This window comes from Artemia sp. Qi Xiang Cuo, chromosome 3 (assembly GCF_049724085.1).
Source record: "Artemia sp. Qi Xiang Cuo chromosome 3, ASM4972408v1, whole genome shotgun sequence".
NCBI lineage: Eukaryota > Metazoa > Arthropoda > Branchiopoda > Anostraca > Artemiidae > Artemia > Artemia sp. Qi Xiang Cuo.
The window spans coordinates 94,404,541-94,421,280 of record NC_142796.1 but is presented as its reverse complement, the minus strand read 5'-3'; the positions used below and the strand labels follow the sequence as shown (position 1 = coordinate 94,421,280).

At 36.3% G+C, this 16,740-nt stretch overlaps 1 protein-coding gene across 1 annotated transcript in view; it reads right to left on the bottom strand.

Annotated features, from left to right (window-relative positions):
- Positions 1–16,740, bottom strand: part of LOC148954773 (pre-mRNA-processing factor 19-like) — a 114,107-nt gene that overhangs the window by 54,253 nt on the left and 43,114 nt on the right. Inside the window, 1 exon segment of the mRNA XM_089086741.1 lies at positions 14,533–14,674. Coding sequence (XP_088942867.1) covers positions 14,533–14,674 — 142 coding nt within the window.

Sequence of the window (16,740 nt, the reverse complement as noted above, 5' to 3'; positions counted from 1 at the left end):
GAAACTAGGGTCTTGCCTTTCAAAGATTCGCCTGTTAGGTAAGTGTTGTATTATCATAGGAGATTTTAACTGTAATTTAAATGACACCTCCTTATTGCGTACTTCTATTTTCTCTGGTATTTTTGAGGATTGGCTCATGATATTGCCGAAAGATCTTGGTTATACTTACACACACCATTCGCGTCACGTTTCGAACCTTGACCATGTTGTTTCTTCTATAAATATCCGATTGTCTCCTGTTCACGTCGTTACTGATTTCCAACTATCAGACCACCTTCCAATATCTGTATCTATTTATTGTTCCTCTGCTCAGCCTACTCCCACCACACAACCACATCAGCCCCATGCCCAATTTTACAGGGATTGGGAAAATATCCAAGATGACCTTTTTGCTGCAGTAACTAATTCTGTCCTTCATAAAATTCATGTACCGTTCCAGCTGCTCATGGAAAATCCGCAGATTGATGCAAATGAAATACGGATGTTGCTAGATATCTTGGACAAATTTGCCATGCTCTGTAAAGCGCAGAAAAAGCCAGTATACCTCTTAAAAGTATACATCGGGGCGTCACAAAGCACTGGTCCAGTAATCCGAGCCTAGTTGAAGGTTTGAGAAAATCCAAATTTTGGTACCATTTGTGGCTCCAGTGTGACCGTCCTCGCTCTGGCTGGGTTTCTAACATTCGTCTTTCTACCAAAAGAAAGTTTGCAAGAGAACTATGTCATCACATGAACCAGATAGTTGAAGAGACATCCCAGCAAGCTTCTCTGTCCCAACCTTCCTTCTGGAGAAATGTATCAAGAGATCCTCCTAGGGCCCACCTATCTGCTCAAGTTATTCCTGATTCCGAATGGAATTCATACTTCTCTGCTGAATTCTCCCCACCAGATGCCGCCCTACAGTCCGAATATGAAGATAAGCTTGATAAATTTCTGTCTAGGTGTCCAAACGACAATTTTGTTGTTTCAGCTGAGTCTATACTGCGAGCAATCCAACGGCTAAGGCGTAAGATATCTTCTGGCTTTGATAAAATAAGCGCCCTTCACGTTCTGCATGGAAGTGAGCTTCTGATAAACCCTAATGCTCTTTTGATGCAGATGATTGTTACCCAAGGAGTTGTACCGTCTTCTTTTCCAATCGGAGATCTCACTGCAATTCCAAAGAAAGGTAAACTCCCTACCCAGTGCTCGTCCTTCCACCCTATAGAACTGGCTACTACCTTCTGTAAGCTTTTTGAACTTCTGTTCATTGACCAACTGAACGCAAAATGCTATGTTCCACCTAACCAATTTGGTTTCCAGCCAGGTCTCGGTTGTGCCCTCGCTTTGTCGGTTGTCGCGAAGGCATTGATCGATGCTAATGCGTCAGGTGAAACTCTCGTGTTGGCTGGGCATGATGTTCGTAAAGCGTTCGACTCTCTCATTCACGCCGCTATGCTACTCCATGCAGCAAAACGTGGAGTGAGCCCCTCATATATCAGTGCCCTTCGAGACATATATTTTCGTCTTATAGTTTACATAATACTTCACCCATTAGGTAAAGTCGACGGCTCAAGTCTATGCATCAACCCCTAACGTTTTTGTCAGTGTCGAAAAAGGTACCCCTCAAGGCGATGTTCCGCCCCCTTCACTCTTCGATAATGGAGTTCTTGATGCACAGTCAGCTGTTCCCACATCATTCATCTTTGCCGGTCTTGATTTATCCCTCATATCTTATACAGATGACATTTTGAATGTGAGTCTCACTATTCAGTGTATGAGCGAGATTTTTACAACACTACCATCTGAGTATGCAACATTACGTCTTCAGTTCAATGCTGAAAAGTCTAAAGTTGCATTCTTCAACTGAAGGGAAGTGTCGCATAGGTATATTGCTCTCGGAGATAGTAGGATTAAACAAGTGGATCATATCACCTACCTCGGTCTTCCCATTGGTTCGTCAATAATGCACCCGCGACAACTATCAATTGCTCACATTGAGCGTAAAGTTGGGTTATCATATGCTTCTTTTGTAACTAATAAGTTACGGTTCAACAGCCATCTTCTCTCGAAACTTTTTAACTCTGTCACTCTATCACATTATTTGTACATGTTGCCGTTTTGGAAAATGCTCAGAAATTCTGACAAGTCAAAAATTCGTTCAGTTTTCTTCCGGTTCCCAAAATATCTTTTACGTTGTCCTCTTGGACGCGCAATTCTTATCTGATTAGAAAATTCAGCATTGCTGACCCCATTATAGCTGTGGAAAAGCAAATTCGTGCTTATAATTCCCGTTTAATGAAGTTGAATCATCCATGGTCGTCAGTATTAACCCATTAGTTAAGATGTATTTGTTATGTTTTTTTATTTTATTTTTATTTTTTTTAAGTGTTTGTTTTCGCGCTTAGTGTAATTGCTGCAGTTTTTAAACTCAGTCTGATTTAGTCTCTTTTCGTACGAGTCCAATTTAAGTGACGCTGGTTATTCTCAATTTTGGTGTCAATTTTTTTTTGATAATATATTGCGTATATTACTAATTGTTTATTAATTATAGATTATTTTAATCATATTTCTTTAATTAAATTTGTAAAAGGATACGTGATTTAATAATTTCCGTTTTTTTGTTATTTATGTATATATGAGTAAATTAATCATTTGTTTAGAGTGATATGAGTTCAAGACCAGCGGGCGCAAGTGTCGTTTAACTGTTTTTACCGTTTCTTGTCATATTTACACTAGTTAATATGATTATCTACTGTATATCTTTTTTAATTCACTTTTATTACCAATTACGGCTTGATGCAATGATGTTCGTATTATTTATGTTTGTTCAGTATTTAGGAGCCTAAAAAGAAAAGAAACATGTCGCGTACCTACAGAGCAGTGTATAATTGTGTTTTTCTTTCTCGTTTTGTGTAATTTGTTCTAAGTGCTGATTTAGATCTTAGCTCCAGCGTTCGTCAATACAAACCACATGTATAACTCCTAATTTTATGTGTATTGCTTTTTTTTTTTTTTGCTTATTGCTCCGTCTTTTCCTTTTTTGTTAGACGGGTTTTCCAATAAATAATAATAATAATAAGCTGAGATGCTTTAAGTGGGTTGTAAACTCCATACAACTACTAAAGGTTGACTAGCAAAGGTGATTTATTGAAATTTTTATTTTATTAGAGGGAAACTCTCCACTCATTTAATGCAGAAAAGGTCATTTACTACTTCTCTCTTAGAGTAATTAAATAAAATAAAAAAATTTAACTGGAAGTAAGGAGCGACATTAAAACTTAAAATGAACAGAAATTATTCCGTCTATGAAAGGGGCTGTCCCCTCCTCAACGCTTCGCTCTTTACGCTAAAGTTTGACTCATATACGTAATAATTTTTGTTCGTTTTAAGCTTTGATGTTTCTCCTTACTTTCGGCTGAAAAACTTGTTTGTTTTTTTATTTAATTTTTGATCGTTTTTTTTTAAATAATGCTGGATAATCCGGCGCCCCCTTCATAGCAATTTCCCTTCCCCCATAAAACTTCCTCCGGAAAGATCCTCCCACATAGAAAAAAAAATAAATAAATTAACAAATAAACACGCATCCGTGATCTTTCTTCTGGCAAAAAATACAAAATTCCACATTTTTGAAGATAGGAGCTTGACACCTCTGCAGTAGGGTTCTCTCATACGCTGAATCTGATGGTGTGATTTTCATTGAGGTTCTATAGCTTTTATGGGGTGTTTTCCTCTTTTTTCGAAAATCAGGCAAATATTCTCAGGCGCGTAACTTTTGATGGGTAGGACTAAACTTGATGAAACTTACACATTTGAAATCAGCATTAAAATCTGATTCTTTTGATGTATCTATTGGTTGGTATCCAAATTCCGTTTTTAGAGTTTCGGTTACTATTGAGCCGGGTCGTTCCTTACTTACAGTTTGATGTGTAATGTGTAATGTCCTTACTTACAGTTACTTACTGTTTGATCATAACACTTTTTTGTCCCACTGATTCTGTTTCGAGTTGAACTCCATAAGTTTTTATGACTTATTTCCATTTACTTATTTCTGTTATGAATAGCCTCGAGGAGTGGTATGGCCCAACTGACCCTCTACCAATGGAAATAAAATTCAGCGAAAAATACTTTTTGGGTCACGTAGGTTAGTATTCAGGATGAAGTTGAAGCGTGCAGTATGTATGCTGAGTGGGCAAAAACTCCTCTATCATTGTGAGACTATAGTTTATTTTTGAAAATTGACCATTACACCAGAAACCTTTACTTTTACACTTCACGTTGTCTAAGCAAGGTAAATATAGTCCAATTTTTAATGAAGAATGAATGAATAAAGAATGAATGAGGCTCTTCATAATGAATAATGAAGAACCTCACACGCCCGCCGCGTGTAAGGTTCGCTCATTGATACGGTTTTGTCATCAAGGAATCTGTCTGCATCAGAAATTTATCGACAGATTTGCGAAGTATACGGGGATACTGTTATAAGGTCACCCTTCTTTGATTACAGACAATTTGGTGGTTCCAGTTGAAGCGAGGATTCGAGAGAAGAGGCATTTTACAATAAGAGGTCCAATTCAGAGAGACAAAAAAGTGTTATGATCAAACAGTAAGTACATTACACATCACACATCAAACTGTAAGTAAGGAGCGACCCGGCTCAATAGTAACCGAAACTCTAAAAACAGAATTTGGATACCAACCAATAGATACATCAAAAGAATCAGATTTTAATGCTGATTTCAAATGTGTAAGTTTCATCAAGTTTAGTCCTACCCATCAAAAGTTACGCGCCTGAGAAAATATGTCTGATTTTCGAAAAAAGGGGAAAACGCCCCCTGAAAACTATGGAACCTTAATGAAAATCCCATCATCAGATTCAACGTATCAGAGAACCCTACTGCAGAGGTGTCAAGCTCCTATCTTCAAAAATGTGGAATTTTGTATTTTTTGCCAGAAGAAAGATCAAGGATGCGTGTTTATTTTTTTATTTATTTTTTGTTTTTTTTATGTGGGAGGGGACAGCCCCTATGAAAGGGGCTGTCCCCTCTTCAACGCCTCGCTCTTTACGCTAAAGTTTAACTCATATACGTAATAATTTTTGTTCGTTTTAAGCTTTGATGTTGCTCCTTACTTTCAGCTGAAAAACTTGTTGTTCAATCATTTCTAAATGATTGAAAATGAGTGGAGAGTTTCCCTCTAATAAAATAAAAATTTCAATAAATCACCTTTGCTAGTCAACCTTTAGTAGTTGTATGGAGCTTACAAATTACAACTCACTTAAAGTATCTCAGCTTAGCTGGCGAACAGCCAAAGTACGATGAAATTGCGACAAAAAAATGGATGATGTCTGACACAGAATACAAAACATATTTGTTTCCATGTGAAAACTGTAGATGAGACAAATATAGTATTCTGTTAAGTTAGTCATTTTCAAAGATCACCTTTGCCAATCTTCTATCTTTTTCCTTGAGTAAAGGATTCTTAGAAATCTTGGAAAAGGATATGTTTCTTTGAAATCTGTAGAACTCTCATTTCCGTGATTAGAAGGAATCGTAATTTTTTTTTAAGGGATTCAACGTGCGTTTTTTGCATAGAGAAGTTTATTTATGTTTATTTATTTCTATTTTCTTTAATAAAACCCGATTAAATTGAATTGAAAAAACTTTTTATATTTTATAGTTTGGAATAAGCATGGGAGCTGTTTCTGTTTTCTGTTTCGATGACCTGTTTTTATTTACCTGTTCTGTTCTGTTTCTGTTTTTATAATAAGTATTTTGTCCTGTTTCTGTTTTTTTTCTGTTTTCCTTCTGTTCTCGATTTTACTTTATTGCTTCGAGAATGAGATATTAAGAAATTTCGAAATTACAAAATTTTGTTTTAAATCGTAATTTGAAAGTTTGAAGAATCGTGGTTACGTCCCATACATTTTATGGAATTGGAGCGTTAATATAAAGTAAAAGTAAGTAAAATGACGGCCCTCAGTGTGTCTAACATATCAAATGTGCTGCTAGATTGTTTAAGCTAGGCAAAATTAGGGCTTAAGAGTCAGATGAGAGTAGGTAGGTATGTAAATGGGAGACCGGTAAAGGCGCATTTTTGTTCCACTAAAACAACTTATGTTTTAGTGTATATTATTCAGTCAATTGAGCAGGAAAGCAGCATAGATACTGTCTAGGTGAAGCAGGATTCAAACAAATCACTTATTACTGTATTTTCTGGTTCTATTGACAGGGCCTCTGTATCCTACATTACATTGGAAGTAATCTGCACCTTTAACCGGGAAACCTTATTTCAACGGTTTTTATCGAATTTATGCTGCTAAATAACAGCGACTTGTTATGATTACCATACTAGCCTATACATGATAAATACCGATTATTAATTGCAAATTTTCTTAAATTTTTAGTCAGAGAGGAATGGAAATGAATTGAAGTCTTGTCCAGTAGAAATATGTTTTTGCTGGCACGTTTTATTGCATCAACATAACAAGATATACTTTTTCAAGATACCAAATATACTTTTTCTATCATTTCTAAATATAATCAATGGAAACCCTGTCAGGAAAAAGCCTAGAGTTGAAACAGTGGCCTAACTAGGTGATTCTGGCCTAGCTGGCCAAAGTCTTATAAAATGCTGATACACTTTTCTCATTCAGTAGGATAACATATCTTCCGGTGAACACGGTAATTCTTGCCATACAGCACAATAAAAAAAGTCACTAACCAGTATATTATTTCTTGTATCTATCTCTTAAATACCTATTATAGACAAGTAAATTCCCGTAGAAATTAATATGATATGATATGATTTATTAACACTAAAAGCCCTACTGGGCCATGGTTAATACACAATACACAGCAAAAATAATAAATTAAAACAACCTTATAATACTGTATATTATAATACTGTACTGCAAATTGTCTAAGTTTTTAGGAAACCGTAGTTAGGAGCTGTCATTTTGCTTTTATTTGCCGACAGGTTTTCTTGGCTCATTGCGCAAACGAAACCGCTCAGGGGGAAATTGGCCCCTTTCCCCCTAATTACGCCACTGAGGTGAAAGAGGTAAGATATTTGGCTGGAGGTGCAATTTTCAAAATGGTAGGCTACTGGAAGGTGCTTCTAATTTTGTGAAAAATCCTAAAATTACCCTTTGTTTTAAGACAAGCATGATGTCATTTCCTAATGACGACTTGGATGTTCCAAGACATCTCTCTGGGTACCCTACGGAAAAAGGAAGCAAAGAAAGTATTAGGTGCAACTTCTGAAGAGCATCTCCAAAGGCTAAGGGAGTCTCTGCCATGACATTTATATATTATCTTAAAAGGAAGCACACAATTGATAAGCCCAAAGATAAAGTATATGCGGCTGGTGCTGAGAATAACAAACCCAAACCAACCAAAAAAATATATCAAGTCAGGCTTCTTCCCTTGAGAAAGCTCCAGATAGTAAAGCAAGTGACATATAGGACAATGGATTAGTGAAATCTGGAATAAGAAGATCAGAGATACGACAGTTTTTTATTTCCAATCGATCAAAACCAGCTGGTCAGCGGATGCTCTGCTGCAAAACCCTGTTTAAGGATAAATTGCCACTTTCTGTGTTTGATAAGCCAGATATGACACAGCTTATTTAAAAAAACAACAGGGGCTTGAAAGCACCATTGGGGGGAACCGTCCATCGTCACAAAAGTTTTGCTGCCAGAAAAAAGGAAGTTCAGAAGGCTGCTTTAAGATCTGCCACTCAGACTAGTTTGACTTTTCACAGCTGGTCTGCAAAAGGATCTGGCTCTATAGGTATCACTGCCTATTACCCCAGGAATATGAAAAACAGGAACAGTGCCTATGCTTAGTTTGGAAGGGTTGGGTACTCTTCTTATAAATCTCTGCTCTCCAGAAGTAGTTGTAACTTGTAACTTTCTAGGAGCTATCTGATTGCTTTCAGATCCTGAAATTCAAGCCTAAAAGGATTAGCCTTCAATGAAAGGCTCATCGATATATCCCAAGGTCAATACGAGGTTAGAGTGACAGGTCCTCATTGAAATGACTGCTGATAAAGTTCAAGGTCGTGTCAGGGACGACTATTCTTCTCTTAAGTCTTTGCTTGTTAGAAGTAGTCATAATTTGTAACGTTAAGTATTTTTCTGGTCCTCATTAACTTTTAGAAGTCCCATGTTCTTTTGGCAATGTCTATCTGTGTCTGAAGTGTCTGTTTAACACATATCTTAAAAGACCATAGATCCAAAAGATACGTCCTTAGTAACAAAATTCTAAATTTCAAATCCTTATTATATCAGATTTTGTCCCCTCAAGATTTTTACCAGATTTTACAAATCTCACATAGGTCTTTCAGACTCGTACTCCATTTAGCAAAAACTCGTTTATCGGAAAAATTCTCAGAATTGGAATTTCAACAGTTTCAACAAACACAGATTTTCCTTCATAGGTTTTGTCCTGGCCCTCCTTTGGAAAATCTATCCTCCAAGATTTTCATATCCAAGGAGCTAAGTATTCTATCAAAAGGACCTAAATTGGCAATGGCTCAAACACAAGTAAATACATCATAAATTATTACGGGCATGGATTCTGTTATTTTTAGCTCTCATGGTGAAGTCGAAAATCCAGACCTACCCAGAGGTGAAATTGTAAAGACAATTCTCGATTATAGGCCATCTTTGTTACTTTCAACTCAATCAAAGGAAGAGATTAAAATCCTCCAAAACTTAAAAAAAGACAAAAACACATTGATTACGAGAGCGGACAAAGGAAACAAAATTGTGATTGTGAATTCTGCAGATTATGAAATGAAAGTTAACACCCTTTTGATAGATAAAAATACTTAAAAAGAAGTAAAATTGATCCCAAAGACAAATACACACAGCAATTGAGAAAAGAACTAGTAGAACTAGACATTTTAAAAGATAATAGACTAATTACCCCTCAAATGTAGAGAAAATTTTACCCCAAAGGTTGTTCACCCCCAAAGTTTTTGGTCTGCCTAAAATCCATAAGAAAGATATTCCGTTACGTCCTATTGTAGCATGTTATAGTTTTCTAGCTACGAGTATATGAAGTTTCTTATCCACCATTTTTAAGCCTCTTTTAAGCTCACAGAAATCTTATATAAGAAACTCCATAGATCTTGTTGAGAAGTTAAAAAATCAAAGTAAAACAGAAAAAACTATATTATTTAGTTTTGATGCAGTTGCTATGTACACTTCATGTGATGTCCATAAATGTGAGCAGGCCTTACAAAGAAAATTAGAGGAAAATTCAGCTTGGTCAGATTACAAGACTTTGGAAATTGATACAATAATGACCCTTGTTCGTCTTTGCAACAAGTTCTCCTCGTACTTTAAATTCCAAAAAAAAAATTTCCTTCAAATCATGGGTTTATCCATGGGCACTGTCTTGTCTCCTTATTTGGCAAATTTTTACATGGATTTCATAGAACAGTCTGCTTTGAATAGTTTCCACTTAAAACACTCTATCTGGTTTCGTTTCGTTGATGATATCCTTTCTGTTTGGGAACATGGACAAGACTCTCTGAGAGATTTTTTGGCACATTTGAACTCTTTTGATTCGAATCTCCAGTTCACAATGGAACTCGAAGATTTGAGTAAGCTGCCATTCTTGGATGTTTTAATTATAAAAACTACTCCTAGCCTTGAATTTTCTATATATAGAAAGCCGACTCATAATGATCGATATCTACATTTCTCTTCTCATCACCCTCCTTCTGTGAAAAGAGGGGTAATAATCGCTTTAGTCGACAGAGTTTTAAAAATGTGTTCCCGTAGTCATATACATTCTGTATTAATTTATGTCAAGGATACTCTTTTCTGCAATGGTTACCCAATCAAACTTATTGAAAATATCATAGATAGACGATTAAAAAAGATAAAAGAACAAAATAGGGCGCTCCTCTCCCTTGATCCAGTTACCCCGGAAATTGAGAAAAAAACTTTCATCGCTTTACCATACAACCCGAAACTTGGCGATAAACTTGGAAAAATTAAAAAAAAAATAATCTCTCTGTTTCTTTCAAAATTGAACAAAAAGTTGAACATTTTTTCAACTCAGGAAAGGATAAAACTGATCCTGTACTTGGTAGTGGTGTCTAAAGAATCCCGTGTTCATGTGGGAAATTTTAAATTGGTAGGACCCATCAACAACTAGGTGAACGTTGCATGAGCACAAAATTTCAATAGATAAGTCCCTGAGATTAAAAAATAACAATGACAACTTTGATTCGGCATTGGCTTTGCATATTTTCGTAAGTCCGACCCATCTGGTTCTTTTTGACGAGACAACCTTAATATCAACTGTAAATGGCGTACCAAAACTTTAAAGAGGTAATTGAGATAAAAAATACATGAACCAAAATTTAGCAATAAATAGAGATACTGGAGATATTTCATCAAACCCAATTTACTACGATAGTTTAATTTTGAAGGACTCAATCAATATTTTCACCCGGTATAACTTAAAAGAACCTATTTGCATATCTAATGAAAACCGAAACTGTAGACCAGCTAAAACTATTGCAAGGCAAAGGATTCTTGCTCAATCATCTTGGTAAATTCTTTTTCATCGATTGAAAAAGAATCAATGAAATTCATTGTTTTTTTTTGTTTTTTTTGTCTTTTTTTGTTTGCACTGAGGACGACTTAGCGGAGGTCCTTGTCGAAATATTTGCTTATTTCTTCTTCTTCATGGTTTTCCACTGGCTGACAAAATCCTCGTTTTTTCACCTTTTTTTATTTTATTTTTCATTTTGTTATTTTCTTTCCTCTCTGAGTTTCATTTGTCATGTATAGCCAGTGTGGTCTAAGAATGTATTTAATAAAGAAGAGCACCTCGTTTGACTGCTATCGGTGCCCACGCCACATGCAGGTGACCTGTGCCAGAATTGATGCCGACAGAGTCCTTGCTATAGAGAAGGCTTCAAGACAATTCTTCCTGTTTACCCATGAAAAGTACTTACACCAGGGAAATAAGACTTGGTCAAGCTGCTCCAGTGTTGATATATCTGTTCAGTGCAGTAGCTGAGTCACCAGTCGAGCCACTCGAACCAAACTAGAGAGCCCCTTACACTCCTACAGATTTGGGGGCAGCTGCATCTGAGACTATCCATGAACTAGTTGTTTGGAGGTTTCACATAAGTGGAGCCAGCAGAAAGGCGGCAAACTGTACGTTTCTCTATGTTTGCGAAGATTTTTTCAAAGGAAACCGCCGTGACGATTGTTGTGCTCTGCCACACAAATGTTTGTGTAATAAGTTCTCCCATGGCCTGTGTTGCATGAACTGCTGCCTTAATCTGCACATTACTTTCTACAAAAAGGAACAGATCCATTCTGAGACAATATTACGATGTTCGAAAATGGGGAGAAAAAATATGCCCCTCCGTTGATCCAAGGCCACCAAAGACAGCTATCTCCAGTCTTGCTTATGAACTTGAATTTCAATCTATCCATCCCAAAGCAGCTAATGCCTCTCACTCCCAACCTCTCCTCACAAAACCCTGGAGAAAATTGCAAGAACCAGCATTAGCCAGTGTCCCCCGATCTGCCAGGTCCAAACAACAAACAGGTTTGAAATTTCAGTGAGATCAAAGATTCAACCACCTACCAAACCATATTTTGAATAAACATCCAAACCATTGAGCTTCCCAACTTGGAACAGACTCAGTGCACTGGCAAGCGAATTCGAGACCGCTGTGTAGAACATTCCGTTAATTCTTATCTATTTCCAAATTACTACTGTCGAATGCTTAATTATTTGTGAACAAAACGGAAGAAATTGAATTATACTTGAAAAATGAGCTTGTTGATATTGGTTTTATCTATGAATCGTAGTCCGTGACTGAAGAGTTAGTTGATTTGACAGATATGAAACGTATTTCAATCCAGAATGATGTCTGATGACATTACGGTAACAGGTGGTGGTGGTGTTGGGATTATTTACCGATCATCAATAAGGTTCCCAAACACGTTACTGATTTAAGGCTACTTTTGGAAACCCCGGCTCTTCCGAAAGTGTTTGAAAGTTTTATTTTTTCAGTGTTTAATTGACGATATAAGAGATTTTTGGGTTAGTTTTTTCTTTCATATTTTTCACTACTCCACAGTGTCATTTTCAATGTTCATTTGTGGGTTACAATGTTGAAGGCCATCGTTAAACATTTGGAAAAAGATGGAGCGTATTTTGAGGCATTATTTGCAGACAAAGTTAAGGCTTTTGAAAGTCTTGACCATCATGTACTAGTGGGAGGAGCTAAGGTAATGGACTTTTGTCCATTTGTTGTACGTGAGCTTTCTAATTTTCTTTTTAATAGATCTCAGTATAACCAACCCCCTGATCATGAGCCACCTGAATTTTTAGACATTTCCTGCGGTTCGCCACAAGGGCATAAATTAGGCCCATTTTCATTTCTCCTTATTTTGAACCGAATTTTCGTAACAATTCGCGAATGTTTGCTGCGACTCATCTGCCTCAGCAATGAGGCTAAACGTTCCGATGAAGGAATAGACTGACTTGAGGAGGATTTTTAATGAATTAAAAAGTAAATTAAGACAGGTAGAACTGACGGTCAGTGAGACTAAAGGCTCTTTCATGAATTTTTCTTTCCTAAAGATTGACAGCCACACTTGCTACAATTCCCTAATTTAGAAAAAAAAAATTAAATTACTTGGATACTTTTGGAAGAAGATTTAAGATAGAATTCACACGTTCACTATCTGACCAAAATAGGTGTCTTAGTTGTACATTCTTTTTCCAATGTGAAGAGATTTGGTATTTATTTATTTATTTATTTCCCTCAAAAACGAGGAGTATAAAAGATAATTAAATAAATCTTCAAAAATCCAAATAACACACCATCAAACATAGCAACAATTTACAAGTTGCCCAAAAGAAAACTTAATCAAATGCAACAAATAGTAATAATGAAATCATGCACTTTTTAAACTATAGAAAAAAAAGGAAAAAGATTATGAACATAGAGTATATTTTCAGATTTACGGTAAAAATTATTTATTTTTACCTTAGCTATTTCCAACGGCTCTTTAATTTTAAATTTTGAAACTAATTCATTATTACTAAATTAAATTGTAAAACCAAGTAAAAACTTACAATATTTAAAATAACAAACGCGAATTGCTGAAAAATCACAAATTTTAAAATCTCGAAGAAGAAGGGAAGGATAAAGAACATGCGGGAGGGCTACTGCATTAAAAAGTGAACCTAGAATTTCACGACGATAAACACCACGTAGCCGTATTATGGAACCAAACGCCTTTCTAATATTTTCTTGAATATGTAAAATTAGCATCGACTTAGAATCACGAGCTGAAGCAGAATAAGGTAACCCAAGATAAACAACAGCATCAGAAACCGGAAATGATATATTTCTATCGCAAATTAATTCAGCTCGGTCATTAACATTAACGGGAAAATATTGACATTTTTTAATACTAATAGAAAGGCCACGAACATTAAGCAGACTAGAAAGGGAATTAAAATTCTTAATTAGACTAGCTTTAGAACGGCTCAATAGGATAATATCATCAGCATAAGCAAGAAAAGACACATCCCGTCCCCAAGAAATAAGGGTTGTAGATAAAGAACGAAGACACTCCGCCAGACATGCGTTAAATATATAAGGAGATAAAACCCTACCCTGTCTCACGCCCCGACCCACGGAAATTGGATTAGAAAGAGAATCAGAAGTATGTGCAAAAATTTTTATCCTAAGCCCCGAATACCAAGATCTAAGAACTCTAACCACAGAAAGGGGAATCCCACCAGAAATAAGAGCTGAAAGAGCGGAAGCATGCGAAATATTGTCAAAAGCTCCTTTTATATCAATTAAATTATGCCGACTGAGGTTTTAAAGTCTGTGTATTGCAGTTATGCTAGACTTTTTCTTGAACATGCATGTCCAACTTGGTGACCAGGCTTAACGAAAAATCAATCAGACGGTCTTGAGATGGTACAAAAAAGAGCCATAAAAATTATACTTGAACAAAGCTACTCAACATACAATCAGAGCCACTCCTAAGGTTGATGGCGCCCGGGGAAAAATTAGTTACAATGCTCCCTCCCGAACAATTATAAACAAAAAAGCCGAATCAAAGAGACAAATTTGATCAAAGAGAGAAGCCCAAGTAACAGCACCCCCAGCCACGGTGCCCTGGGCAGCTGAGCCTGGGCAGCTGGCCCCGGTCACCCTCCCCATCCCCTTTTGAACAGTTCTGCATATGATGATGCACTGAAGCAACTCAAATTAAATTCCCTTCTTAGTCGTAGATACGAGTAGCCATACATATTAGGACAAAATGTGTTGAACCTTTACGGCTCATCGTGGTTTATTACCAGACCTTGAGAAACCCCCCTATTGAAGGACCAAACACTAGACTCCGACAAATCAAAAATCAAAGACACTAGACTCCAACAAATCAAAAAGAGTTGTCCCTATCCTTATAAAGCCATTTTGAACGTTAGGTTTGGAAGATGAGTTTTAAAAGGCGTTCTACTAAGTTACAGACCCACTTACCTTAATTCTTGGCGTGCAGTTTGCAGTTGTTGACGAAGAGTGAAGGAGTTGAGTATTACAGCATCCCATTTATCTTGCAACGATTTTAAAAGAGCAGGCACACTTGTGGCAGATGGCGCTTTTGGCTTAGCGGCAGGTGGCGCTATAACATTAAAAATAATATAATCATAGATTTTCTTATGCTGAAATCAAAATTGCCTGCTTAATGGTTCTTTCACACTATGCCGTAGAATCTTTCCCAATAACATAATTTAAGATTTTATATTATATTATATAGTATTGCAAAGCAAATTTTGTCACTAGTACAAGCAGTGTGGGTAAACTATAGCTCTATTTGGAATTTTACCTCACGTAAATTCAGGTTATTTTATGGAAAAGTTGAACATATCAGATACAAAATGGACTTTAGCACAATAACGAATTCTGAAAACTAACTGATGAACATTTTCTAGAAACCTTTCACGCTTGATCAGATTTTGAATCCCCATCTTCGTTAAACGTATTAAATTTTGAAACAGTTTGTTTATGATGATTGTGATGATCTTAGACGATGATATGAAGATTTTACGAATTCTTAAGTCCGCCTAATGTCAAAGGTACCTAGCGTAAAGTACCTTAACCACTTAGCATAGAAAATTACGTACATAGTGTAAAGGCTGATGCAAGTGCCTCTTACATCGACAGCAAAAGGCAGGTGCCTCTTGAAGTTACTGGACTACTGAGATGACCAAATATCGAGAAAGAATGGCAGTCAGTTATATTTCTGTATTTTTTTACGTGGTGAAGATGCTCAATGTACCTTGCCAAGGTAACTAAGGTCAAGGTTGGCACTAGAAGCAACACACTAGCGTTGCCTGTAATAAAGAGTCACATGCCTTCAATGTATTATTTATTGTTTTTAAAATTTAGTTTTGTTTCAAAAACGGCATTATAATAAACATTTTTTTAAATATCTGTATGGGGTGCTAATTCATGAACATGTAGGGGGGAAGGAGAGGAGAACTTCTTGATTGTTTATAGACGGCAAAAAATATTTACCAAATTTTGGGGGAGAGACTTTTTTTAATTAAATTACCAAAAAAATATATATTTTCAGTTTTCTTAATCTAGGGAGAGGCAATTAGTAACATACCAGTGATAAAGTAGCACACAGGTAAAAGTTACACTACCTAAGAATGGTGATCCTTCAAATATTGACTATTATAAATATTTAACTTTGATAATTTTTTAGAATTGGTATACACAGAAGAGGAGGGCATCTCATTCCTTCCTTTCTCTTGGTTAAAAATGAGCAAAGAAGGCAGGGTTGTGTAATTTCTAGAAAGATACGACAAATTTCTGGCAAAGGCAATATGCTTTCAGATGCAACGCTATAAAGTTTTAAATTATATCTGGTTATATCTTAATAATAACTAAGCAGGTTATTATTATTTTTTTCTCAGAGGCATTTCATATAGAAGGGGTTGTCGCATAAACTTCTAAGGTAGCTCATTCGATTGGAAACTCTAGTGCCCTTTTTAAGAGTCAAAAGTGATCGCTGAGCAATTAGCCTCCTTACACCGTTTTTTCCCTAAATGCATCCGATCAATTTGTTAAGGTAGCGATTTTGTTCAAAATAGTCCAAAGGTCAAATAACTATGCCTCCAGGGTTGACAAAACCCCCAGAGTCACCAGGGTAAGAGCTGTTAGTTATGAAAGTTGCCCATTGTTAACATGTAAAGTTTTTAGGGAAGGGGTGCTCGTTAAAACATTAAAGAAGGCTCCTTCAATTTGAAATCGAAAGTTATAATTCCCTTTTTAAGAGTCAAAAGTGATCAAAGGGTAACCGACCCTCTCCCCCTCACGCCTTTTCTTTCGCAAATGCATCGCATCAAAATATTAAGATAACTATTTTGTTCAAAACAGTCCATAAGTCAAATAAGTATAAATTCAGGGGTTGACGGATCCCCAACAGCCCCCGGGACAAGTACTGTAGCTTATGCAAGTTGCCCATTGTTTGCATAGAAGGTTTTCGCGTAATATAAACGATTTATATTACAAATATTCATCTTGAACTGCTGAGCTTTCAGCAAATAATATAATTATCTGTACAATATTCAGTTTATTTTATTAGTTCTTTTCAAGGACTGTTCAAGACGCATTGTTTTCAATAAAACCCAAATGACGCAGTAGGCTTTAGACTTTTACAGTTAGGGAAGGGCGCTGTAG